At 42.3% G+C, this 27,820-nt stretch overlaps 1 protein-coding gene across 1 annotated transcript in view; it reads right to left on the bottom strand.

The window, feature by feature from the left end:
• The window catches only part of SATB2 (SATB homeobox 2), a 212,758-nt gene that overhangs the window by 74,606 nt on the left and 110,332 nt on the right, over positions 1 to 27,820 (bottom strand). Inside the window, exon 8 of the mRNA XM_054972056.1 lies at positions 1,247 to 1,459. Coding sequence (XP_054828031.1) covers positions 1,247 to 1,459 — 213 coding nt within the window. The remainder of the gene's footprint in view (positions 1 to 1,246; positions 1,460 to 27,820) is intronic.

Here is a 27,820-nt window from a genome sequence, read left to right as displayed (position 1 = left end):
ACTAAGAGGCACTATACACTCTGTGCTCTCAGTTTGCAAAATCTGAAATCTATGTTGTTTCAGCATAAATTTAAAAAATAATATGCTGCTAGTGTCCTCTTTTCCTACTGGGTAGGTGCAAATCAATTGTTTTATTATATGGAATCATACCAACTAGATAACGTTTCTCAGTTAGCTTTCACCCTTTTTAACATAACCCCAAAATTGTACTTACTCTTTGCCACTAGAGATGTATAGCCCACATCCCCAGAATAACCATTTCTGGTTTGATTTGCGGGTCTCAAATGAGGAAAAACACGTTCTCAAGCCCCTGTTACAAGTCCCGGCAGAAGCCAGGTGGTGTGTTTTCCAGTATTAGCTGACTCCTTCCATCTAGTATTGTGCTTGCAGAAAGAAGGGTGCTTGCTACTATTTCTTACATGACCCCAACTGGAGCACCTGATAGGAATCTCAACACATAGGCAAACATATACAGGAGCAGGTAGTTCTACGGGGATGTCGGTCCCAGACGTTTAGGTTTTAAGGGATAACACTAGTGCTCTGAATTACACTTGGGAACAAACTAGAAGCCTGCTCAGATCTTTAAAACCAGGTGTCATGTGCTCCTGGCAAGTAACAACACGCACGTCCTGTTCAGAACCAGCTATATGCTACAGGTAGACTGCAGTCATCTCAACAGATCCTTGCTGCTAAGAGGTTGGCTTGCCATCAGCTAGAGGTGACTGCAGCACTTCCTTGTTAGCATAGCAACCGTGGGGCATCATTGAGAAAAACACACAGATACACACAGGCACAAGCAAAGCTCAGAACAAGCGGTGGCTGTCCCATGCTTTTCATTGTCAATAAATGCTCTGAGCATTCAGCGGACACCCACGTGAGGTGCATTTCTTAGCACTGTCCATGTGGTACTGGGCGTACACACATCAGAGCCTTCTGGGGTTGGGGATGACAGCCAAATGGGAGCAGCACACTCTCTTTGAATTCTTTCATGTAATCTATTGCAGTTCATTCTTTATATTTGCAGCATTATTAAGTGAGTAACTTATGGGGTTCACCCGGAAAATGCTGCTGGAAGACATGTCCCTCTCAGCAGCAACTCCAAATCCTCAAAGGATTAGACTTCCAGGTTACATTTCGGTGCATCACCTGAAAAAATCCTGAGGAGGCATCTTGTGTGACTCCTGGCCGTTGGTTTTCTAAACCAAGGGACCATTCTGAAAGCAATCATAAGAGGGTTGAACCTTACCTGGGGGGTTCTGGAGGAACTTGGACTGCTGGCAGCTGAAGACACCATGCTCACACTGGAGTTCATACTCCTCTCTCTCTCATCCTGATATATACGATCTCGTTCTGTCTCAGGCAGGTTGAGGAAATTCTGCATTGCCCTCAGGTTTACCAGGAGGGATTGGGAGGCTGTTCTAGGGTCTTCTTCTTTACGCAGGATCTCTGATAGCAATCCCTGGTTCAAAAAATTAAAAAAAGGCCAAGTCTTTTTTTTTTTTTAAATAGTTTGTTTTAACTAGCCAGGTTGCAATCAATGCTGAGACCCTTTTATTAGCTGTCAAAGCGCACGGAATCTTTTGCAGAAACGAACTCCATTCTCTAGGAACTCTGGTTTTATTCTGGAGCAATTCTGTTCAGACTCTGTCATCCACTTAAGAAGAATCTGAACACCAAGGTGCCAGAGAGGCAGGTGGGGAGTAGGACACCATTCTAAAATACAATTACAGCCAGGTGCCTCCTGCAAACATTGCATGCTCTCTTCCTCCCTCCCTCCTTCCCTCCCCTGCTTGAGGCTGGAAACATTTGGCAGCCCTGTTCATCTTCAGGAATCTGCCAAGTTTGGTAAATTTAGTTCAGACATTTAAACAGCACAGGAGATTTATGAAGAAAAATGTTTGGCAGGGTTTGGATGTTACAGTTCATTCACTGCAAACTTGTCAATACTTACTAATGGGAGAAAATGCTGCAAATATGAGGAATTTTCTAGATACTTTACCTTAGAAATTAATAACATGAAACTTTCTTGCTGTCTCGTTTAGGAAATCAGGAGATGGCAGTGACCGTATTTATCAAATACCTCTAAGCTTCTTTACATGAAAGAAATCAAGGGTCTTGTTGCATGCATTTGAGTGTAACTTACACTTGAACTTGCAGAATGCTAACCAAGGTCCCGACACAGCACAAAAATGTTACTGATCGCAAAGTAATTCTATATTTCATTGTAAATTTGCTGCTACTGTGCATATGTCTTGTAGGCTGCATTGTCCATGGTGCCACTTTTGTACTTTGTATTGAGCTTTAAATATTGTTTTTAGATATTTGCTTATGGTTCTAATGTATAATGTTTTCTTCTGTTGTTAGCTGCCCTGAGCCCATTCATAGGGAGGGTGGAGTATAAATTTGATAAAATACATAAAAATAATTAAGAGAAATGCTAATTACCAGCTAGCCCTATATGTGTTATCAGTTATCAGTTAAAGATAAAGCTATTCGCCTATGGTCACACGTCATATTTAAGGCATGCCTGCGGAAGTCTTACAAATAACTGGTCAGGTAGCAGAGAAAAATTCGGGGTCCAGTAGCAATTTAAAGACCAATTCGATTTCCAAGATACGAGCTTTCAAGAGTCAAAAGCTTTCTTTGATTCTCAAAAACTCACACACTGGAAATCTTGCTGGTCTTTTAAGGTGCTACTCGACTTGAATCTTGCTCTTCTGTTACAAACCAACATGGCTGCCCAACTGAAACTATGGTCCGTTACCCAGCTGTTCTGTTGCTCATATCCCTCCTCCTGCTCCCTGACACCTACTCCCATGTTAACCATACCTTGTTCCCTGACATGATGCCATCTCTCTCTCCCTCCCTCTCTCTCCCCTTGGCTCTTTAATTCCAGGAGAGGAAAAGTAGAAATCCACATTCAGACACTATAAAACTCTGCTGTGCTTCTCAACCAAGAGCACACAACAGAGAGATACAACAACAGAACATACTTTCCACCCCACCCTGGTCAAAAGAAATGACGCCTACACTCTACCGCTCAAGAATAGTCCCAGTTACCAAACCTGGCAAAAGGAGAGAGGTGAAATTTGGTAAGTGCTGTAAGTGAGCAGGGAGGGAGGGAGTCTAGGTGCAGTTGCCCTTTGTCAGCTCTCCAAGCTAGGTGCAATTGGCACATCTGAATTACAAAATTAAAGATGTATGTTGATGACTTCCTTTATGAAGCAATATTTACAATATGCTCATAGTATGGACAACTAATAATATGGAAGGACAGCATGACTAGGCTGAAATGAGACAATGCAAAAGCAACAATTCTGCATGTGCCGAACTGACGTGATAACTATTCAAAATAGTTGGCAACCAACAGCACAGGCTGCAACACCTTCTATTTGCAGGAGGATTATTCAGCTAGGCACGGGTCCAAGCCTACACAATGTTGGGAGAGCTCCCAAGTCTATTGTGGTGGTTTTGTTTTTTAATTCGCAAGAGCAGTTGGAAGGAGGATTGGGCTGCAATGTGCAGCATTCCACGACTTCCCCCAACCTCAATGCCTAGCCAGGATGCTATTTGCCATACAGGGATACAGCATACCTGTAGAGTACCTTAGAGGAGCATTCTGTGCTGACAGTAATGCTTGCCTAAATTCATGATATTAACAAGAGTCTGGAACATGTGCAACTATTGTCAAGAAAGACCGCTGTATCTCCAGGAAAGTGCCATCACCACCTACAAATTTTTCTGTTAAATATTCTTTACGATCTCAGCCAGATACATAATGCACAACTAGTATTCTCCATAAGCACCTCCTAAAATCAGTAAGTCTGCTCCATAGTAAAGTGGACTGCAGCACTAGCCAGTCACTTCAGTGTTCTTATAATTTACCAATACATAGGTAAAGGTAAAGGTAGTCCCCTGTGCAAGCACCGAGTCATTACTGACCCATGGGGGGACATCGCATCACGACGTTATCTTGGCAGACTTTTTACGAGGTGGTTTGCCATTGCCTTCCCCAGCCATCTACGCTTTACCCCCAGGAAACTGGGTACTCATTTTACCGACCTCGGAAGGATGGAAGGCAGAGTCAACCTTGAGCTGGTTACCTGAACCTGGCTTCTTCCAGGATCGAACTCAGGTCATGAGCAGCTCTTGGGCTGCAGTACTGCAGCTTACCACTCTGCGCCACGGGGCTCTACAATTTACCAATAGCCTACCATAAAGCAATTTTTCATCTCCAATGCCTTCACAGACAAAAAGTCAAATAATTCCATCTTGGCTGGCAATCAGCTAACAGGAAATAATAGCCAACTGAAAAGCAGCATATAAATATTTAAATATAGAAATGGTTGTTATTAAGGACAAGAAATATTGTTTAGGCATCATTTAGGAACTACCTTCACGACAGCTTCCAGCGTTATACACCATAAATACATTGTGAAAGTTTCTTGTCCAAATCACTCCCTTCTTCCTCTGAATGACAATTCAGCTGGGGGGGGGGGAGGCAAATAATAGCCACTAGCGACCTCAGTCTCTTCCTAATGCACCACCTTGAATCACTACACATTGCTGATACTCAAAGATGCAGAGTGCATAGTTCAGCCAACCACACGACAGTTCCACTTTGGCCCACCTTGTCTTATAACATTTAACACTGGGAAACTGGCTGTGTAATCAAGGCACTGGTCATTGCATCCTTAGAGGATGGGCCATCTCTGTTCAAAGAGACAAGTGTTGCTTTAATACCCCTTTCAACTTCTCTAGCCTGAAGGAAGGGACTGAGTGGGCATTCTTGGATCAAACTAGTTTTCTGAGCCCAGTTCAACCCTGCTTCCAGTTGTACGGATCAGACTCTCACATCTGCATTTTAAAAATTCGTAGTTCTCTTTTTTATTGTATCTTTGCTTTGATCAATTTGTATGCTGTCTTTAGGACCGTAATAAAACTGATTATGATGATGATGATGACTACGATGACTCTAACATCTCAGGGTCATGCCGGACGGTGATGTGTTGGGCAGCTGCTGTTCCACGCACAAGGACTTGTCCTGAGAGCACCCCTATGCTGTGCAACAACTATATGAGACTGCTAGGATGAAGAGGCTACAAGTCCAGTGTGGTAACTGATACCTCTCCCTCTCAATTTTCCATTTTCTTCAGATTAAGGAGCAGCCCTAGAATGGGTGCCTGGGAGATGTTATGAGCTTAAACTGAAGTTAAGATGTTATGCTTAAATTGAAGGTGAATTCAGAAATATTAGTGACTGAGTGTTCTTTTTATCTGGGAGTGGAGGATCTGTGTGTCCCAGATGGGTCATAATTTTCTGAAGAACCCAGGAGGACAAGAAGAGCAGAAAAACAACAGAATACATGATAATGTAATGAAACTGGAGACACTAGTACTATGAACCTGTGGAAGCAGTTCAGTAACTCCAGGCCATTTCTCTAACCTAGGCTTTTTTCTTTTCTTTATTCTTGTATTTTTAATCCTTTCCCATGTTATCATTTCTGATCTGAAACAGCCTTGGAGAACACCAAAATGGAGCAAAGGAGGAGTAGCCTGTATATGAATAGCCTATTCGTGAGAACTTAAAGAGTCACAAAAAATAATTTCCTTGCAAGGCAGAACGGATTACCCTAACAGACTGTTGATAATATGTGGCAAGAAGATGACAAGATGAGAGAAAAGTCAATAAAACAAAATACCATGATAGCAGCTATTATTTATGTTCATTTAATTTTGAGCTACTGGTTGGTCTATATAAAAACTATCAGCATTAAAAAAATAAAGTGATACCAAATAATCTGTTCAGCCTTTTCTCACCTGCAACAAATTACGCATTCAATATGCAAAGCATCTTCCTTCAAGAAAAACAAATGATCATGATTTCATTTAATTGTAATTTAATGAGGCATAATTTATTTTTAAAGTGATATACACCAGGTGTGTGGTACAGGAACAGGCCCAGCCAAACAAACCGAAGCACTGCTATTTTGGAGAAATACCTAAAGTTAGTCGGTTGTTGTGGGTTTTCCGGGCTGTATTGCCGTGGTCTTGGCATTGTAGTTCCTGACGTTTCGCCAGCAGCTGTGGCTGGCATCTTCAGAGGTGTAGCACCAAAGGACAGAGATCTCTCTGTGTCACAGTGTGGAAAAGATGTTGGCAGGTCAGGAGGGGTGGGGTTGGGCTGAGTCATCCTGTAAGAGTTTCCCAGGGTGTGGAATGCTAATGGCGGGAGGCTTCACTGTATCCTGAGGAGGTTCTTTTGCATATGGATTGGTGCTTGATGCTACACCTCTGAAGATCCAACAAATATGAGCAACACGGTAATATAAATGTCACAACAGAGAATCTCCCGTGTGGTATTGACGTCTCCACAATTGTTTACAATAAAGGATATATTAATTAATTGTCGTTTTCACAAATTTATTTATACAGAATAAGGGATGTAATAAACAATTTATGTATTCTTTTGTTTCTCTTGACACAACCAAATACTACACCATATATTGCAACCTCCCTCGACCTCAATTATGCAGGCATCCTATGCGTTCTAAAAACAATTCATTAAAGTGCCCCGTGCTCAAAGTGCTATCATTGAAGTTATTAAAGTGCAATTGCTTTTTGGCATCCTATGACACTATTTTTCATGAAGAACTTCCATGGAAGTAACTGACAAATCGAAGAGGGATATGGAAGATTAACTATGATGAAATTTTGACATCTGTGCTCTTTGAAAAAGAAGCTTGGAAACGGACCTTACAAGGATCTGGACCGTCCGTTAGAGAATCCAGTCACAGAACCAACTACGTGTACCTATGACTATAGGTCTTTTCAATCTGTGACTTTCACAGTGTCTGGATTTACCATTATACTGTACCTGTATTGTACCTATATGCAAGGCGAATTGAGTTCTTCATGAAAAATAGTGTCATAGGATGCCAAAAAGCAATTGCACTTTAATAACTTCAATGATAGCACTTTGAGCACGGGACACTTTAATGAATTGTTTTTAGAACGCATAGGATGCCTGCATAATTGAGGTCGAGGGAGGTTGCAATATATGGTGTAGTATTTGGTTGTGTCAAGAGAAACAAAAGAATACATAAATTGTTTATTACATCCCTTATTCTGTATAAATAAATTTGTGAAAACGACAATTAATTAATATATCCTTTATTGTAAACAATTGTGGAGACGTCAATACCACACGGGAGATTCTCTGTTGTGACACCTCTGAAGATGCCAGCCACAGCTGCTGGCGAAACGTCAGGAACTACAATGCCAAGACCACGGCAATACAGCCCGGAAAACCCACAACAACCATCGTTCTCCGGCCGTGAAAGCCTTCGACAATATACCTAAAGTTAGTTGGAGACTGTTTTCATTTCTGCAGAGTATGTTTCTGCTACATAGTGCAAGCTGGAGGAGGGAACCCCTAACATTTCTTCAAAATCCCATCAGCTAAATCAGTTCATTTCACATACAGGCATTCCCCACTTCCATTTTTTTAAACTGGGCACATTATGAAGTAACTAATCACGCCACTCTAGAACTCCAACCCTACATGAAGTTATGAAGTTCAAAAAACAAGGTGGTTTGGAACACAAACCAGGCACACAGTGAAAGCGACAATAAAGATCTAAGCCTGCAACGGGACATTTACTATTCACGTACTTGCCTATACTAATTAAGACAACTCATTAATATATAGTGTTTTAAGCCGGAAATTTTTATAGGAATTGTCTTCTAACCTTAACAATAGTGATTTAAAATAGACTTGCAGCAAATGGGAAAAAAAGAAAATGTGATACTTATAGGATCTGATTGTAAACAAAGCTGTGCACAGTTAAGATTAGTTATCGCACATCCACAGCTCCGTTTACATTTGAAACTCCCTTCTAGTGCTGCACTTTCTTTTAAAATTATAAATGGCATCAATAACGATATTTATTTTAAAACACAAAGTGAGGGAAACACAGCTCCAACTCAAATTAAAACTTTCAGAGAAAAAATGGTACCCTAATGTGGAATACTTAGAAATGTTTTTTGAAGCGAAAGGAACTGTGGGTTCAAAGAAGAGTCTTCAAAATGCGAGGTGTAATCTCTTAGGATTACGCTTTGTAATATTCCTTCTAATTGAAATAAGAATAGGTTTATAATTCCTCACACTCGAGAAGAAATCATTGAAAGCTCAAAGTTAGAACGTTCGACACAATATGAAAAGGCAGATCTATAAATTAAACCAAAATTAGGTTACCTTTAATAATAACAACAACAACAACAACGTTCGATTTATACACCACCCTTCCAGGCAATTTAACAACTACTCAGAGTGGTTTACAAAGTATGTTGTTATTATCCCCACAACAATCATCCTGTGAGGTGGGTGGGGCTGAGAGAGCTCTAAGAGAGCTGTGACTGACCCAAGGTCACCCAGCTGGCTTCAAGTGGAGGAGTGGGGAATCAAACCCAGTTCTCCAGATTACAGTCCCGCAGCTCTTAACCACTACACCAAACGCATTACGGGAGCATCATGGTAATCACGGCGCTGTTGTTACTCTATGAAAAGGGGCTAATCACCGCGCCATCGCCACCACTTGATGATTATGTGGTAAGGATCCAACTAACTCGCTCTGCTTGTCTAGTAAGCAAACAAGCAACATCTTAGTTCAAATCAAGGAAGAAAAGCCCCCTGCAATGCTGCTGTACAGTGCAAAGGGGGAAATAGTGTGTGTGCGCATGCACTCGTGTGTGTGTGTGTGTGTGTGTGTGTGTGTGTGTGAGAGAGAGAGAGAGAGAGAGAGAGAGAGAGAGAGCATGCATATGTATAAAATAGGCTTCTTTTTTGCCAGCATGTGCTGGTACTGCATATCGGTACCTCTATCTGGCTTGCCTATTCACAACAGGCCAGCTGAGGAAGCAGCAGTTGAGACTGCAGAGAAGGTACAACAGAGTATATTGGTTGCCCTGTTGTCTGCTCGGCAGAGAGAGAGAGAGAGAGAGAGAGCGAGAGAGAGAGAGAGAGAGAGAGTGTGAGTTTTTCAACAAATCCAACAAAGGGCTACTTCCTTAACACCAACTCCATATTCCAACCAATGGATCAGAATGAGGTAGTCAACTGCGTCAAATGTTGCTGACAGATCTAAAAGTATCAGGAGGGATGAGTATCTCCTGTCCAACTTTAAGTGAAGATTGTCCACCAGTACAACTAAAACCAACTTGGTTCCAAACCCAGGCCTGAAACTGGAATGAAATAAAATGAATTATGTTATCCAGGAACCTGTAGAGTAGAGCTGTCTACAGTGTACAGGCATAGCACTTACTAATGTTTAAAATAATAGGCACTAAGTGTGTGGGACCAGTAAAACAGGCTCACCTAAGGAACATGATGCACAAAACATATTGGGGAGAAACACTGATCTCCCAATAGCTCCCAACATTCAACCAATGGTAGTTTGAAAAATAATTTTAGCATTTGCAATGTATTCAGTATAAAGTTGCTAGCCATTTTTACTGCACTGCTCCTGTGCCTTGAACAGCCGACAGAAATGCAGAAATTAAGGAGGTGACACTTGCTCAACACACCTCCTCGCTTTCAGATGTTAAGATGCTGTTAAGGAAAAAGGTCAGTAGGGAAAAAAAGTTGATATCCCTACTCAGATTCCATTTTCACAGCTCACAGTATGAAATGACAATTTCACATACATTACCAGAAAACTAACCAATGCCAATATGTTTCTTCTCCCATAACCATTTTTGAAGAACATACCTCAGGAGTCCCAGTATTAATAGATTTGCTGAATTTAGAAACAGTCATGTAGGAATATGATCCGTGCTACTGGCTGTTTTAATCTACGGAGAATCAAGTCAGTAGTAACTTCTAACAATGTATCAGAACTCCAATTAATCAAAGCCATTTCTCTTATTTTTCATTTTGAATTTCTAAACTTGCTAGTTCTAGCTTGGATCTGAAGCAAAAATGCTGAGAATTTTAAAGGAGCTCCAGGTATTGATTTTTTTCCAAATCAAAACAATTATATGCCAGAGACATATAACCTCTAGAAAACACAGCTAGTAGAACACAGTCACATATGGAATAAAACAAAAAGGAATCTTGTAGAAACTTCAAGAATAAGATCAATTCCTCTTCACCCAATTTTCTTTTCCTCTTTTTAGCAATTTTGCAGCCTGATTCTAATGAATTCCTTTTTTATCAAAGAGAAATTCGAGAAGAGGGGCAGGAAATGATGTTTTGTCAAATTTCACTCTGTAGATGCTCAGAGGCAGGCAATATCTTCTCAAACTTTCCTATCATTCTGGCAGACACCACTCTAGTGAGTGACATAAAACAACTTCTTTAAAGAGTAAGTTCCTCTTTTAAAAGAGTGTGGGGGGGAGAGATTAAGAAGAATCAATGACTCTATCTTAAAAAGCAGGGCTTTTTTTCAGCTGGAACGCGGTGGAACGGAGTGCCGGCACCTCTTGAAAATGGTCACATGGCCGGTGGCCCTGCCCCCTGATCTCCAGACAGAAGGGAGTTTAGATTTCCCTCCACGTCACATGGAGCGGAGGGCAATCTAAACTCCCCTCTGTCTGGAGATCAGGGGGCGGGGCCACCGGCCCCGTGACCATTTTCGCCGAGGGCGATTTAAACTTTAACAAACTCCCCCCTTGTTCCAGCTAATCCAGAGTGACATCATTGTGCAGTCCTGAGTTCCACCACCTCTTTTCTCAGAAAAAAGCCCTGAAAAGTATATTTCAGAAAAATAAATTCATCATAGCAACACTATTCTGGTGCACACTTTGTCAGATTATATACACATGTGTATCTGTGCGAGTGAGAGGGCAGAAGGAGAAAAATGTGGAATGAAGACTGACTACACTGGCTGTAGTTAGCGATGTATACACCTGGTTGTGTTAACCAATTTAACACATTTACAGGGCAATCCTAAGCAGAATTACTCCAGTATAACCCCACTGAAATCAATGGGCTTAGACTGGAACTCTGCTTAGGACTGCATTGTTAGTGGCTAAGCCCCTTTTGTAGTGTTATCTGTTGAATGATTCCAGCAGCCTTGCTCTGGAATCTCTCTCTGGCATGGCTCTGTTGAAGAATGGTTACTTCCAGGCCAGCAGAAGAATGCATTAGGAGAGTGAGATGTTCACCACAGATTTTTAAATCATGTTATGTTTTGTCAAAATTGCATTCATTTATTCCTCCGCATAAAAACTGACCCATGTAGACTGGAGAAGGCTGCTGCTGACTGATTACTGCATGTATTATATTGGAAGATGAAGAGGCAAATAAACCCTTGGCAGTATGACTAATGTTCCACTGCCTGAGTGGGGACGGAGTTTGCAGCCAGGTAGGTAGCAGGGTCTGGTCTCCAAGTTAATGCCTCAGTTTGGAAGTCCACTGCTGCTGGACTAGGGGCCTGCCTATAAGCAAACTAATGGTCAGCTGCCAAGGCCTGCGATCTCATTGTCCAAAATGGGCTGTGAAGCATGACTGCTGTCTGCTGCACTGGAGCGGTATCAGTCGAAGCTACAGGAGACAACCAGTGATGGTCTGCTTCTTTCTCTCTTAGGCCTGTCCTACAGTGAGCTGCCCTCGGATACCAGTTGGCCTTGATAATTTGTTTCTTCTCTTCATCTGATGGACACTTTTTAAAGAGTGACTGATATTTGAAGAATGCCTGGCGTAGTCTCCAATCTTATATAAAGCAAAAGATAATTCTGCAACCATTAGGGAGGTACTCTGTATGAGGCATGGTTAGGCCAGTATGACATGTCCTGAATTTCAATACTGATTTTGCTTTAAACTTTAATTCATTACCTCATATTGGTATGAGTCTGAATCTTAAAACTCATTAAACTAATGCTTAACGTATATATATCTCAGGAGATGTCTGCTTAGCCTTGGAACAGCAGCACTCAGTTTGATTTGAATAAAATGTATACGGTGTGCAATGATGGGAATTCAATTTTTATTATTAAAAATGAAATGTTTTGCTCCTCAAAGAAAATGCTGCTATCACATTAGCTTAATAAAGTCTCTTTATTACAGTGTCTCTTTTTAGGAAGGACAATACATGCTGATAGATCTGTGGGGAGTTAACAAGACAAAAGAGATAAACCACCATATAACAGCAACATTTTTATAAAGATAAACCATGGCAGTTCTTTTTGAAGAATATCAGAAAAAAGGGACCCTTCTTGATACCTAAAACTTTTGCAGTACACTGACTTCCAAGGAAAATAATAAGTGGATCAGTTTAGGAAGAAGCAGAAGTTCATATTTTGGAAGTCTGTCCTCTGTCCTTAAAAATGAAAATGAAATTTTGGTCTGATAAAAAAAAAAAGCCCCAAAACTCATCATGGTTTCTGTTCCATTCAAAAAGCTACAACGTATAATGTTAGGCAACTTTCTCAGATTGCTTTCCTAAGCATGTAACAAAACTTTTCTTGTGCCACACAAAAATAGCCACTAAGTTAGAAAATGTTTTTAACAATAAGGTACCGCTTTAGAAAATGCTATTCCTAACTGAAAGTTAATATGCAGATATAAAAGCAGTGAGCAGAATACACCTTTATATGATTATAGCCAGAGCTTTTTTTCAGCTGGAATGCGGTGGAACGGAGTTCCGGAACCTCTTGAAAATGGTCACATGGCCAGTGGCCCCACCCCCGGATCTCCAGACAGAGGGGAGTTTAGACTGCCCTCCATGCCACGGCATGGAGGGCAATCTAAACTCCCCTCTGTCTGGAGATCCGGGGTGGGGCCTCCGGCCATGTGACCACTTTCTCCGAGGGTAACCCACTGAGTTCTACCACCTCTTTTCACAGAAAAAAAGCTCTGATTATAGCAGAAGAACAACATGCTTTCTCGCTCTATGAATTGAAGGCAAATGTCAGAAAAGATCTGGCTTCTAATTTATCTGTTATCTTTTTCTCTATACCAAAGACAAGGTATAACTTTGGTCATACAATCAGCAAATGTTGACCTGTTGTGTTCTAATAACAAAATATAATTCCTTTCTGTCTTTTCAAAGAAATCTTCTCACAGGGGTCTCTGAAAAAAAATCCATCTTCTCTTTTCTGTGGACACATTCATGAATACAGGTGTCTGCTACACTGCCAGAACTTTAGTAAGCAATACAAGTGTGAATTTATCTAACTGATCATGTTCATATAAGCACAGCACATGTCACAATACGTATTTATGACATGATTCATTTATTTGATGATGTTTCTGTGGCAAAGGAAAGGGTCATGCTAATGACCTATTGGTTCCCTTCCAATATCATAACTCAGAAATTCTTGCCCTCAAGTGTTAAAAGCTTGAGCTTTCTTTTTGGGAAAAACAACTTTCTGGATATTCAAATGATGACTTTTAAAAAAAAAATCCGGAAGATTTGGTTTTACTTGCTTGTTTCCAGTTCTTTTGTACTTGGTTCTCCTATTTTTCCATCAACCCTGGGAAATATTTCTGCTAAACCAATGCTGGCACAAGTCCCATTTCTTGATGGATGACACCCAGGTTTCATTTTCATGTGCAACCATAAAAGGACCATTGGGCAGTATTTCAGCAATAAGCAAAATCTGCCACGATTCACAGATATTCTGATCCTCTATGTCTACCTGTTCTATCAAACAAGCATTACGTTTTCATCCATACGCTGAAGCAGCTTTAGCTGTTAGGACGAATTTCACGACACCAACACATTTTTTAAAAGCACAAAGATACTAAATTTGTTAGTACCTTGGAGCAAGAAATTTACCTTGCTGAATCATTTAAATTGGTGAATCCTGCAATAGGCGGCTGTTGCCCAGCGCTAGAAGATCCCGGGTTCAACTTCCAGCATCCCCAGCTAAAAGGATCAGGTAGCAGGTGATGAGAAAGATCTCTACCTGAGAACGTCTGTCTGAACAGAAATACTAACTTGGATAGACCAAGGGTCTGATTCAGTATAAGACAACTTTGCACGTTCCTTAGACTACAGCTTTGAGATGAAGCAGGAATCAAGGTATCTTCACCAGAGAGCATGGGAGAAGAGATGCACCCATTTTATGTGTGTAAATGAGCATACACACACTTCCTCAGGGAGCCTGTTCCATAAGGTGGGAGATACTGTAGAAAAATCACAGGCTCTGGTCAATGCTGGGATTGCTATCGTGATATGCCAGTCAGCAGGTGGCAACCTGAGGAATGTATTTGGCACACAAGGAGACTGTCCTTTAGATATGTGTGTCCTAGGCTGTGAAAGGGTTTAAAGGTCATAACTAACACCTTGAATCAAATTTGGAAGCAAACTGGCAGCCAATGTGGCTGTTTTAAAACAAGTGAGATGGGTTACCAACATCTAATTCCCAACAATAACCATACTGCCACAACTTAGTTCTTAACCTACTCTGCAAGGCCAACTCCACCACATCCACCACAAGCAAATCCATTCTCTCCAGAGCCAATGTGACCTGCATTGCCTTCATCTTGTCTGGTTTCAACTGCACCTTGTTCTGACTTGAATCACTTGACCACAACCTCAAAGTATTTGTTTGAGCTGAGAGGGGTGCATCTGCAGGCTTAGATAATGAGACGCAGAGCTGGGTGTCATCTGCATATTGATGACATACAACCCCAAAGCTCCAGACAATCTTATTCAGCAGCCTCATATGAATATTGAAGAGCTTGGGGGACACTGATATTGTTTTTTAATTATTTCAAATGTTATGCCTGTGAGACAACTAAGTCATTGCTGTAAAATGTCTTGAAATGATTCTCTTGGTTAACAATGGAAATCTGCTTCAACACCTATGGTTATAGGGTTGGATCCAACTGGTTTCTCTGCTGGTGAACAAGTTGTAAAAAAGTCCACTTTGTTCACCTAAAAGGATATGCTGGGGATCATGGGAGCTGCCTGGGTATGTGGCACAGGAGCCATAATAAAGAAGGGAAGTAGATCTAATTGGATAAATTGGGTAAATTGCACAAATATACAAACACAGAGGGTCTTCAGCCTTTCCAGACCTAGAATGCACAGTGAAGACATGCACATGTCATGTGACAGGAAGGGCCAGAGTAATGGTCGTACTGCTATCAAGGCCATGGTGGTGGGGCAGCAGAACTTGAAAGCTGGAGATAGGAAATGAAAACTAGGCAGCAGGAAGTATACAATAGAAAGAACAAGCCAAGGGTCGGAACAAATGAGAAATCCTCTCTACAGTGGAAAGTAACATTGCCTCACTGTCCTGGTGCTCCACTCAGTGAGTGTGCAGAGAGAGGAAAGGCGCAGAGTATCCTTGCACTCGCCACATATGCGTATTGCCAGCAGTACGTAAGCCTTTCCAAAAGACAGCAGAAGTGGCAGCCCTTCAAGCCCCGATGATGATCTCAACCTATGAGTTGAAGACCAGCAGAGTAACAACCAGGGTTTTCAGAGGAACAGAGCTGCTGTGTGTTAAACTTTCAGAGAATGATTCTTTTATCTTCTATTAGGGTACATATTACAAGACTGGATGAAGTGGAATGGGGAAAGTTTCATAGTCTCAGTGAAATCAATGCTTATATATTTACAGATTTCAATTATAATTTCATCCTGAGTTGTATTTATTTATCACCAAAATTAAATAATTTCTTTGTTGCTACAAGAGATATTATGGGAAACTATTCAGCAAAAATAATACATTTCCAAATAAACAAATATTATTATGATTTTTTTAAAATCATATAAATGTCACTTGCTTATGATGTTCTAAACAAGCCAGTTTGCTTTGATATTGCAGTTTCTGGCGCAATGTTTGCAGCTGTATTAAAATACCATCTTTTAAAAAACCTTGTGTGCAGCTGGTGCGGAGGCAGACAGAAGAGAAGACCACAAAATCTGACTGAAGTTCTCTAAAAACAAGAATGTCAGGATGAAAACATGATTCAAGGGGGAGAGAAGAAGCAGAGGCATATCTTCTATCATAACTCTGTGAAAATCTGAACAGCTCTCTCTTAGCAAGTCCTTAAAGGACAGTTTTATTTTTCTTATTTAAAATTTTATATACAATTTCCCCAACATTCAAGGTAATTCATCAAACTATCAACACCACCACTATCTTCGGTATATGCTTTCCAAATATATATGCAAATGTTCTATACTATGCCTGCAGTTTTTCCAAAAAATAAGACAATTGAGTAGGACAATCTAAGCCACCTGTGATGCAATATACTTCTCCACACCTGCACTCTGGGACATACCTGGATGCTCTTTTGCACTCAGAAAAAACACAAAGAAAGACAGATGTCAGGAAGGCACATTCAGGCACAGCCTTCTCCCTGACATCTAGTTTCTGCACGTGGATGTAATGGTTCAAACAACAGGTGAGGGTCATATGAGCGACCAATCCTCTATTTAAAAAAAAAAAAAACTGGTGGAAGAGGCTCTGTAGGAGGAAGAGAGATACGTTTTTTGAGTGTCGCCCAGGCTTCACATCACCCATGTCTACATGAGTCCCCATCCCAACATAGCCTTGCCAGCACTCACTAACGGCTTCTGTAGGAAAGCTGAAAAAACCTGCTTCTGTCAAAATCTTACAACAATGCATAGGATCCAACATACCACACTTCTAAAGCCTCTCTTGGGGTCAAATTAGATGTGCAGGTTTTTAAAGAGCTGGGTTCAGGTTTCCCAGACCCAACTTGGGTTCCTGACAGCCAAACAGCAGCTGTAGGGAATGGCTGTTAAAAAAATAAAAGAGCTCAAACGCCCTCAGAGCACCATCACAAGGGGAGGAAGAACTCCTCCTTTCCGCCTCAAACTGTTTTCCAAAATAGTGAGGGGGGGGGTCTTTGTTTTCACTGCTGTACATGGAGCAGTGAAACCCGGGTAATGCCCTCCACACATGCTATTTTGACATGAGTAAAAAGCTTGGGGGGGGAAGGTACGTGCTCCTACTTCCTCTGTGATGGTGTTCTGAGGCCCTCTGGGGTCTCCTTTATTTTTTAACAGCCATTCCCCACAGCTGCTATGTGGCTGCAGGGAACCAAAGTTGGGTATGAGGAACAGGTCCACTCTTTAAAAACCTGCATGTCTAAGTTTGACTCTTAGGCCTCTGATCATTAGGTTAAAATGGAACTCCAGGCAATGAAACTTCCCCAACTTCTCCTGCACTCCTTCCATGAGCTTCTGAGGGTCAGAGGGCACTCCTGAACTATATGTTTGTGGTACGGGGGAGGGGGGCAATCAAACAGCATCATCCCCTCATTCTTGCACAAGCACAGTAAGCGCTTCTTCAAAAGCGAGGGGAGGAGATTTCATCCATCACCCCCTCCTGTTGCAACCCTCTATGGTACCTGGCATGGAAATCAAGATGCTTTCCTGACCCTCCGCAGCAGCTTCCAAGACATGCAGAGGACAGCTGGAGGAAGAGGAAAACCTTTTAGGGGACCACCTTTTAATTTAATTTTAATTTACTAGAAATTCAGTTGAGAGTCTCTGGCTAAAAATAAAAGGAATAAGAAATAATAGTGATGCTATGGTGAAGGTCTGCTTCAGACCACCAAGCCAAGCAGAAGACTTGGATGAGAACGGACCTTTGAACACTTACCATGAAGGGTCCTTCTCCTCTGAGGTCAGGAGGACATCTTGGGTGATTCCCACCATCCAATCGGGGAGGCAGGAAGTTGAAACCATCTTCCTCTTCCTTGGTGTGTGGGACCACCCTCTCTCCTCTCAGTTTGGGTGAATCCCCAAAGCAGTGTCATCGAAGAACTTGAACTCCAACCTGAAACTATAACTAGAACTACAACTGAGAATTAAGTCCCTGAATGGAACTATTGTAGTAGAGGAACAGACAATTAGAACAAGATCAAAATAGAAAACTGTAGTTAGAGGAACAGACAAGTAAAGATCTAGGGAGAGCAAGATGTCCTCCAGACATCAGAGGAAAAGGACCCTTCACGGTAAGTGTCCAAAGGTCCACTCTCTCTCTGAGGTGGAGGACATCTTGGGAATTCCCAAAGCAGTTTGCTATGACCCGGGTGGGATAAGATCTTCATCCTACTATGTGCTGGAGTACCCTTCTACTGAAGGCTGCATCTGCTGAACTGTTTGTGTGCAGGTGGTAATGCTTGATGAAGGTAGATATGGATGACCACGTGGCCACCTTGCAAATATCTTCCACTAGTGCACTCTTATGAAGAGCTGCGTTAGTTGCGGCACTTCTGGCCGAGTGTGCTGTAATGCCAGGTGGAATAGGAAGCTTGAGTGCTTTGTAAGCCTCTTTAATACAGGTTGTGATGCTGTAGGCAATTGCCGCTGACAACATGCGCTGACCTAGTTTCGGAGGAGCGACATTGACAAACAGTGCGTCTGTCTGATGTATGGTCTCTGTCCTGATAAGATAGGCTTTCAGAGCTCTCCTCACGTCTAGGTTATGCCATTCCCGTTCTTTGGGATGTTCTGGATTTGGACAAAAGGATGGCAAGATAATTTCCTGGGAACGATGAAACTTGGAATCAGCAGTCCACCACAGCAAAATGTCTTTGACTGGTTGTGGAACCTGTATCTTGATAGATTGTCTCTGTTATTTGGAACTGGAACAGGAGATACTGTAATGGTCTGGTGTGAAAGCGACCCAAGCAGATGGCTTCTGCATTTGCTACCAGTAGACCCAGGAGCTAGGACAGTTCCATGAGGAGGGAGAAAGGCTGTCTGATAGCCTTTGACACTAAACATTTGGTCTTGAGGGCCTTGCCCTTCGGCAGGAAGAAACATCCTTTCTTGGTATCTATTAATAGGCCCAGGTGTTCCAATCATTGTGACGGCTCAAGAGAGCACTTGGTCGTGTTGATCAGGAACCCATGTTTCTCTAGAAACTGTACTATGAACAAGGTGTTTTGAATAGAGGTTTCTCTGGTGTCCGATCTTATCTATAAGTCATCTAAGTAGGGATGTAGGTGTAGGCCCATTTCTCGAAGTCTGACTACTGGAACCACTAGGAGCTTGGTAAAGACTCTTGGCGCTGTCGACAGCCCGAAGGGCATTGCCTGAAACTGGAAATGTTCGTTCTCCATGCAGAACCGCAGGTACTGCCTGTGGGCGGGGGAATGGGTACATGTAGGTACGCCTCTGTCAAGTCTATGGAGGTCAGCAATTCTCCTGGACAAAGAGCCTCCGCAATGGTCCGCAGGGTCTCCTTTCTGAAGTGGCGTAACCTGATGAACTGGTTCAGGTCTAGAATCGACCTCCAGTCCCCATTCCTCTTGGAAACCATGAAAAAGATGGAATATACACCCCATCCCCTTTGGTTGAGAAGAACGGGCTCGACTGCGTGGTTTTCCCCTAGGTGATGGATGGTTTTGATAGTGATCATCCTTCTGTGAAGATCCTTTCTGAGGGGTGATCTGAGGAATCGCTCCAGGGAGAAGGAGGAGAATTATGTGGAGTAACCATTGGATACTACTTCCCTGGCCCAGGCATCTGCCTTGGAATCCGTCCACATCTTTTGAAAGAGAAGTAGTCGTCCCCCCACCGGAGCATTTTGCGAGTCCGGGCTTCTGCCCTTTGTCCTCTGCATCAAACCTGCTGTTGCAGTTCGCTGGTAGCCTGTGGGTCTTGGACTGAAAGGGCCCCTTTCGTGCTTGCATTCTTGAGAAGTTCCAGGAGCGCTTTGGATCCTGTCATGTCTTGGGAAGTGTATGTTGGGACCTAAAAGGTTGATATTCGAATGGTCACCTGTCCTGTTGTTTCAGGGATCTTGGCATGGCTTTTTTCTTGTCCTTGGTTTTGATAAGAATTTTGTCAAGTTGGTCACTGAAAAGCTTCCCTCCCTGGAAAGGATATGACATTACGATACCTTTCGCTTGCGTGTCCGCTGGCCAAGCTCTGAGCCACAGTAGCCATCTGGCCCCCACAGTTGAAGCCATGGCCCTGGAAGAAAAGGATAGTGCATCCAAAGTGGCGTCTGCTGTAAAGGCGCTAGCTTTTAGAATTCTATTTGCCCCCTCCAGTAGGCGCTTGCTGTTCCCAGGAAGCAGCTGGAGCAGTCTTCTGGATCTGGACCAGACAATAGCAGCTCTCGAGACAGTCAATGCAACAGCAGAGGCCTTGATGGCCATGGAAATTGCTTCAAGGGCTCTCTTTGGGGCAACATCTCCTTTCTTGTCTAGACTGTCTCTGATGGTTCCTTGTCCATCTTCGGAGAGTAAACCCTGAGAATGCTACCTGAGGCTGCTACCGGAGCATCCGTCACTGGAACCTGCAACAACTCGTTAGTATAATTAGGTAGGTTGTACAGTTTTTTAAGAGCACTGGGAAAATGCTTGCATGCAGCAGGCATGGACCACTCTGGCTTTACTTGGCGTAAGAAGTATTCTGGGAATGGGAACACTGTAGCTTTTTCCTCTGCTCTAGGAAAAAATTCCCTATTCCCCCTGGGTCTACCCTTGGCTCCCTCTGCCTTGGGCTCCTCCACGTCCCCCAATCGGGGTCCAGGGCTGAAAGGGTTTTGGCTAAGAGGTATTTATAATCCTCTGCCTGAAACAGCCTGTTTGACTGTTCAGCATTGGGGACCTCCTCCTCCTCATTTTCCTCCAGCAAGAACTCCCCTTCGTCTGAATCCTCACTGGGTGAGGAGTCCCCCTGGGCCCATCTGAGTGATTGATCTATGGCTGATGGCTGAGGGTTCTTCCTGGCAGATTTGGTTGGCCACGGGCCACTAGGGTCCCTCTGTCCCCTTGAGGTCCAAGGTATTGGGCATGGGGGAAACACTGTTGTGCAAGGGTGCTTCTGAAAGGCAAAGAGACAGTATTTCCTCCCTCACTGTCTGCCTGATGGCTGACAGAAATTCCAGAGGCAAAACAGACGGTGAAGCACTTACATGTGCTTCCTGTGTCGAAAGGCTGGAGCTCTGTGTGCCCGAGTTGTTATTTTGCCAATTTTCTCTTGCCGGGAGGTTGGCAAGAATGTCTTTGATCGCGGGCAGGAAATCAGATACTGCGTCTTCTATTCCTGCCAAAAATTCCGCCCATTAGAGTTGATCTTAGCCGGCTGGCTGTGGCACGCGTGCTGGCAACAGTCTCCTTCTTAGAAAGCTGGGGTCGTTTGAAGGGCCAAGGGTCCGCTGTTGCCGCATGCTGGCCGGGGAGCCGATCAGCCCTGGGAGGCTTTCGGCGCCAGCTGGGTCTGTTCCTAGCGCCGGATGGAGAGTTCCCTGGGAACAACTCGAGGCCTTCTCAATAAAACTTTCCTCGGAGTCCAATGACACCCTTGAGGCCATTGACCTTTCCTCCCTCCCTCGTTGTCTTCTGCCTTTTTTTTTTTTTTAAATAGAGGTAAACGAAGAGGAGAGGGCAAGATTGAAAGAGAAGAAAATCAGTAGTAAGAACAGCCACAAAGGATGAGATGAGAAATGGAGATAGCAGAACTAACCTACTAATGAACTGCTCTCCCCAGAGGAAGGAACAGAACTGAGAGGAGAGAGGGTGGTCCCACACACCAAGGAAGACGAAGAAGGTTTCAACTTCCTGTCCCCCCGAATGGATGGTGGGAATCACCCAAGATGTCCTCCGCCTCAGAGGCAGAAAGTCCTAGAACAAATTACAAAGTTCATAGAGACAGGACACAGGGTCATGGGAAATTTCAATTACCTGGGTATCTGTTGGAAGTCTAACTCTGCTAAAAATGAAAGGTCAAAAAAAAATCCTGACTTGTCTTGCTGACAACTTCATTTTTCAGAAAGTAAAGAGTGAAACAAGGGATTCTGCTATCTTGGACTTGACTCTCACCAACAGGGAAGAACAGGGAAGAATCAGTATCTTGCTGATTATTCCATGCTCTATATGACAAAACTAACCTACAGTTTTACATTAGTTATCTTTACGCATGATAAACAGTTCCTGGAATAACCTCAGGCCCAGTATGGCCTATCTGTCAATTCTTTTAAAAGCAGGGTGTTTAAAATAAAGCAACAATGAAGTAATAGATGAGTGGCTAGGATTACTTTAGACTTTGCACATTAGGAATAATACAGATTTCTTATTTTTCACTTTTAAATGTACCTACCATACATGGGGAATGGCTGATTTTATATACATCTCTTTAAATCGTGTGGGCATTTCAGGGCTTTTAAGAGGGGTATCTAGAAACAAGCTGACTATTCAGACCGCTTCCACCCTCTCCACCTTACCTGCGACAAAAATGCAACATGTATGAAACGCATCTAGATTCCTATAGATCTAGGGGCCATTACAGCCTTAGCACAGAATTCATTGAGCTTTCTCTCTCTTTCTCTGTGCTGCCCCTCCTCCAATTTATCAATACACATGAGTATGTGTGTTAGCAATTTGTTTCAATGGATTTAGCCTAGTTTGGATTTAAGCTTCTTCTACATCATTTAACAGATTTACTCAGATGGAAGATCTCAAGGGAGAAATAATGTTTGTAAAAGGGTTTTTTCAGCCTCCGAGTAAGTAGGTCATTGGACTTTAAAATAAATTAGAGAATAGTTTATCTATTAAACAAGCCCCACAGTACATATTTTATGAAGCTGGACTTAATTGCAGGTTAATGCTCAACACACCATCACACTGTGTAAGGATTAACACACTAGTCCATCATTTGGTGATTAATGAAAACTATCAGCCAGTTCATTTAAGAACCCCCAAATACATACTTATTTGTACATAACAAAATACATCTGAACATTTTACTTGTATTTCTAATAAGCCACCAAATTGCTGACCTGCAAATATGCTTCTTCATTTTCCTAACTTCCTAATCTCCTTTTTTCCTACCCCAGTACTTCTCCTGTTGTGCAAGTCTGTGATTCCGCACACGTTGGATAATGCACTTCCAGTCCTCTTTATAGATCATTTGGAACGGATTTTTTCATGTGCAGAACAAAAAAATCCACCTCAAGTGATTGATAAAGTGCATTGAAAGTGCATTATCCAACGTGTGCGGAATCAGCCAGTATCTATAACCAAATTTATTTCCCAGTAGCTCACCAAGTTATCACACTGAATATGGCAAATATGGACGTCCCTGTATACCTCCTACAGAGAGGTAACATTAACTCAAGCTTCCCTAACTGCTTGGCACGCAACTGACACGTCCACTGTCAATCATCAAATGATCTAGGGCTGTTATGGGGTGGGGAATTTCTTTTTTCCTAAATTACCTTTTTTGGATATAGTCATTCATTCCTCTTATTATCTTTTTTTCTCTTTTAAGAGCAAGATTTCTCTTTCATTTCTCTTCAAAGAGAAATCAAGGGACACTTGTGTAACTTCAGCCCTTACAGTTGTTTCATGTTATACACCCTAGGGTAGTGCTCCAGCAGGAAGACAGGAAGGATTGAGAAAACACTGCCTGAGTCTGAGCATCCACAGAGTAAAATTCTGACAATTTGCAGAACCTCCTTTCCTGTTCCTCTTCTCTTCAAATTTCTCTTTGATCAAAAAGGAATTGATTAGAATTAGAAATAGACTCCAAATTCCTAAGAAGAGGGAAAAGATGCTTGGATTTCAGGGAGTATCATAGAATCATAGGGTTGGAAGGGACCTCCAGGGCCATCCAGTCCAACTCCCTGCACAATGCAGGAAATTCACAACTACCCCCCCTCCCCAACTGCCCAAGTGACCCCTACTCCATGCCCAGAAGATGGCAAAACACCTACAGGATCCCTAGCCAAACTAGCCTGTGGAAAATTGCTGCCTATTCACCTCCGAGCCGGTCCTGCGGCACCCAGATTAGAACCGGAAATTTCTTGTGCAGGTGGATGCGAGCAACGTGGCAAGGGGGGGATTATTTTGCAAGCAGATGATGATGGGAAATTACACCCCTGTGCTTATGTGTCAAAAAAATTCTCTGAAACAGAATGCCATTGGGCGGTATAGAATAAAGAGGCTTCAGCCATTAAATTAGCTTTGTGCACCTGGAGACATTGGCTGGAAGGGGCTAAAGTGCCATTCAAGGTTTGGACTGATCATAAAAATGTGGAGGCACTGCGCACCCCGCGTAAACTAGACACCAAACATCTGCGGTGGGCAGAGTTCTTCTCCAAATTTAATTTCACATTGAAACACCTCCCTGGCAAATCTAACTTCCTGGCAGACACCCTCTCGTGCATGCCCCAACATGACAGTCAGAGAGAGGAAATAATAGACACAATGTTTTCAACCAGCCCAATTGGAGGGGGCAGTGACCACCTGGAGCCAAGCTAAACAATTAAAGCAGAATGCTCCATCCACAAACTGCGAAGACAGAGTCAAAGAGGAAGCAGAGAAAGAAAGAGACTCCCTACCCAAAGATGAACTCCAGCAGGGAGAAGGGAGCGGCTGGTATTGACAGGGGAAATTATGTTTCAGCCAGTTTAAGGGGAGAGGTGTTGAAACAATGTTATGATTCTAAATTAGCTGGCCACTCTGGGAATTTAAAAATGTTGCATCTGGTACAGAGAAAATTTTGTTGGCCAAACATGAGAAAGGACATTTCTCAATATGTATCCACTTGCCAAGTGTGTTTGATGGGGAAGAGCAGACTGGGTAAACCGCCAGGTCTTCTGCAACCATTTGAAACCCCCTCCCACCCATGGGCTGTGGTCTCAATGGACTTTATTATGGACCTCCTCACCTCAAAGGGAAAAACTGAAATCTTAGTGGTGGTTGATTTCTTCTCTAAACAAGCTCATTTCATTCCCTGCTCCAAAATTCCAACCGCCAAGAAACTGGCCACCCTCTTTATGCAACACGTGGTCAGACTGAACTCATTTCTGGATAAGGTAATTTCCGATAGGGGAGTCCAGTTCGTTGCCAACTTCTGGCGGCAGCTACTGCAAGTAGCAGGGATTGAACAAGGCATTAAGCTCTGCTCATCATCCTGAGACTGATGAGCAAATCGAGAGGGTTAATCAAGTGCTGGAACAGTTCTGACAATGCTACATAAATTACCAGCAAGACAACTGGGCTGATTTCCTAATTTTTCCAGAGTATTGTTATAATAACTCGGTGCATAGTTCCACTGTTCATGATAGCCCATGGATATGAGGGTACATCAATGCCATTTCTGAAAAACCCAGCTACCCACAAATCAGAGTATCTGGGAGAATGGTGGTCTAACTTAACAACTCAATGGGGGATAATTAAAAAGACTATGGAAAAAGCCAAAGAGGATTACAAAAAATACGCAGACAAAAAAGGTCTATCCCATGGAAACAAGTGGGAGATTATGTGTACATCTCCACTAAACATCTCAGAGGGGAGCAACCCAGTAAAAAACTAGGGTGGAAACTCTTAGGTCCATTTCAAGTTAAAAATATAATCAATGAGGTGACTGTAGGGGTAAATCTACCCAGGAACTTAAAAAATGTCCAACCGGTATTTCATTTCAGCCTCCTGAAGAAAGCTCCCCAACCTGATCAGTGACATCTGGACAGCGGAGCTCCCCCCCCCCCACCGCCCCGTGGTGGATGGACAGCTGCACCATGGTGAAGGAAATCCTGGACTCAAAATGGAAACAGGGAGAACTGTTCTATTTAATTTGTTGGGTGCATTTTGATGGAAGTCAAAGGGAATGGGTAAAAGCATCAGATGTAAATGCCTCAAAACTTGTAAACAAATTTTACAAGGTTTACCCTAACAAACCGAGGCCAATATGAGGGGGAAGGCCTTCTTGGGGAGGGCAGTATGTCATATATGCCTGTTTGCATATCTGCCATGAATGTATTCTGTTATGTTCTGGTCATCTGAGGACATGAGAAGTTTCTTATTGATGTTAAGGCAGTAGGTTATCTCACAACTATTTACTTTCTCTTTCCCCACTGCCTCCAGCAAGTGTTCTTGAAGACTGGCTGCAGCCAGCTCGAAATGTATCCTTCTTGGGAACTGAGATGATTTCATCCTTTGTTCTGTCTAACCTAAACCTAGCTTCTCCCTTTCACCACCACCCCCGGCTCTTTTGTGCCCAAAACTTTAACGGTCCTTATCCTGATGGCGGGAACATTCCCTATAACTAACATCACCAACCCCATTTACGTCACTTCTGCCAATTCAGCTGTCTGAGCACCTTGAATTTTTTTTTTAAACATTTTTATTGGATGGGTTGACATACAATTCATTCATATCTTACAAATACATTCCCCCCTATATCCATAGATGCATCCCAACCCCTCCCCCTCCCCCCTTTTCTGTGTAGACATCCGACAGCACTACGGTCCCATATTTTCTTATCATTTGTTCTATATTGCTTCTCATTTGTCCCTACTAACTAGAGGTAAAATCCTAACTTACCATTTCTTAATACAATTCTGTAACTATTAATAAACTATCAAAAAGCCATCAAAACGTATTTCTTTTGCACATATAAATTCCTTCAAGCCATTCATTTGTAATTCCCATTTTTTAAAACATACATTTACCTTAATATTTTCCCAATCCTTTAATTTAATTTATTCTCTACTATAACACTTTAAATTAAGATTAACAATTTAACCTTTAATTCCTTCTACAATTTTATATATAAATTTACTTAGCACCTTGAACTTGATGGATCTCTAATAAAGTTACTTCAACCAATACACCTGTGTGTTTGCTGTGGAGAACTTGGGGATTCTACCTGCCAATGACCGACACCGACTTTCTGGGGCAATGGAAAACAACTCTGTGCCATCCTCTATATGAAAGCCCTCTCATTTTAGTATCATTTGCAAATTTAATAAGTATTCCTTCTATTCTTTCATTCAAATTATTTATAAAAATGTTGAACAGAACAGGTCCCAGGGCTGATCCCCGAGGAACTCCACTTGTCACTCTTCTCCAACAGGATGAGGAACCATTAACTCTTTGGGTGTAATATGTCAACCAGTTACAGATCCACCTAATAGTAATAGAATCCAAACCACATTTTACCAACTTGCTGACAAGGATATTATGTGGAACCATATCAAAATCCTTAATGAAATCGAAATAAACTATGTCTACAGTATTCCCCTGATCCAGCAAGGTAGTAACTTTCTCAAAAAAAGAGATAAGGTTAGTCTGACTTGACTTGTTCTTGAGAACCCCATGCTGGCTCTTAGTAATCACAGCCATCCTTTAAATGCTGAAGAACTGACTGATGATTTGTTCTAAGACTTTTCCAGGTACAGATGTCAAGCTGATGGATCGGTAGTTACCCAGATTATCTTTTTTCCCCTTCTTGAAGATGGGGACAACTTGAAATTTGAAGAATTTCCCTTAATAACCATAGAATGAACACAGGACACTGCTTTATACCGAGTCAGTGGTGTGGCTCACCAATGTCTCAGACACAGCCCCCCCCCCTTACATAAGAACCTCAAGTGCTAGGTTTTGAACCTGGGACCTCCTCCATGCAACATATTTCTTCTACCACTGAGAGTAATAGTTCATCCGCAAAAGCTCAGAAAAGAACAAGCCCTGTTCCAGACAATTTCACAAGATGAACAGAGATAGAAAAAATAGCACAAACATGAAGAAAATGAAAAAGGACTAAGACAAATTGGCTAGAATTACAACTGAGATAACCAGGTCCCAAACTTGCCCCACCTCTGTCCAGCACTCCAAAAGCTGCGTTTCAGTCACTGTGGTGAAGGCAGAAAAATGGCTTCAGTGGCAGGAGATTTCAGTCATATTACAAGAAGAATGAGATCAATTATTCCAGGGCAAGACGAAGCATGTTTATTTCCTTGAGGAGATCATAGCAATGGATGACTTATTCTTCTGAATATATAGTATTTCAGCATCTGTTTTGCTCATTTTAGTTTTAAGTTATATTTTACATACCATAGTGATACTAGCAGATTTTATCTAGAATCTT

This window comes from Eublepharis macularius, chromosome 2, assembly GCF_028583425.1.
Source record: "Eublepharis macularius isolate TG4126 chromosome 2, MPM_Emac_v1.0, whole genome shotgun sequence".
NCBI classification, from domain to species: domain Eukaryota; kingdom Metazoa; phylum Chordata; class Lepidosauria; order Squamata; family Eublepharidae; genus Eublepharis; species Eublepharis macularius.
This window is presented reverse-complemented; position numbering and strand designations above follow the sequence as displayed.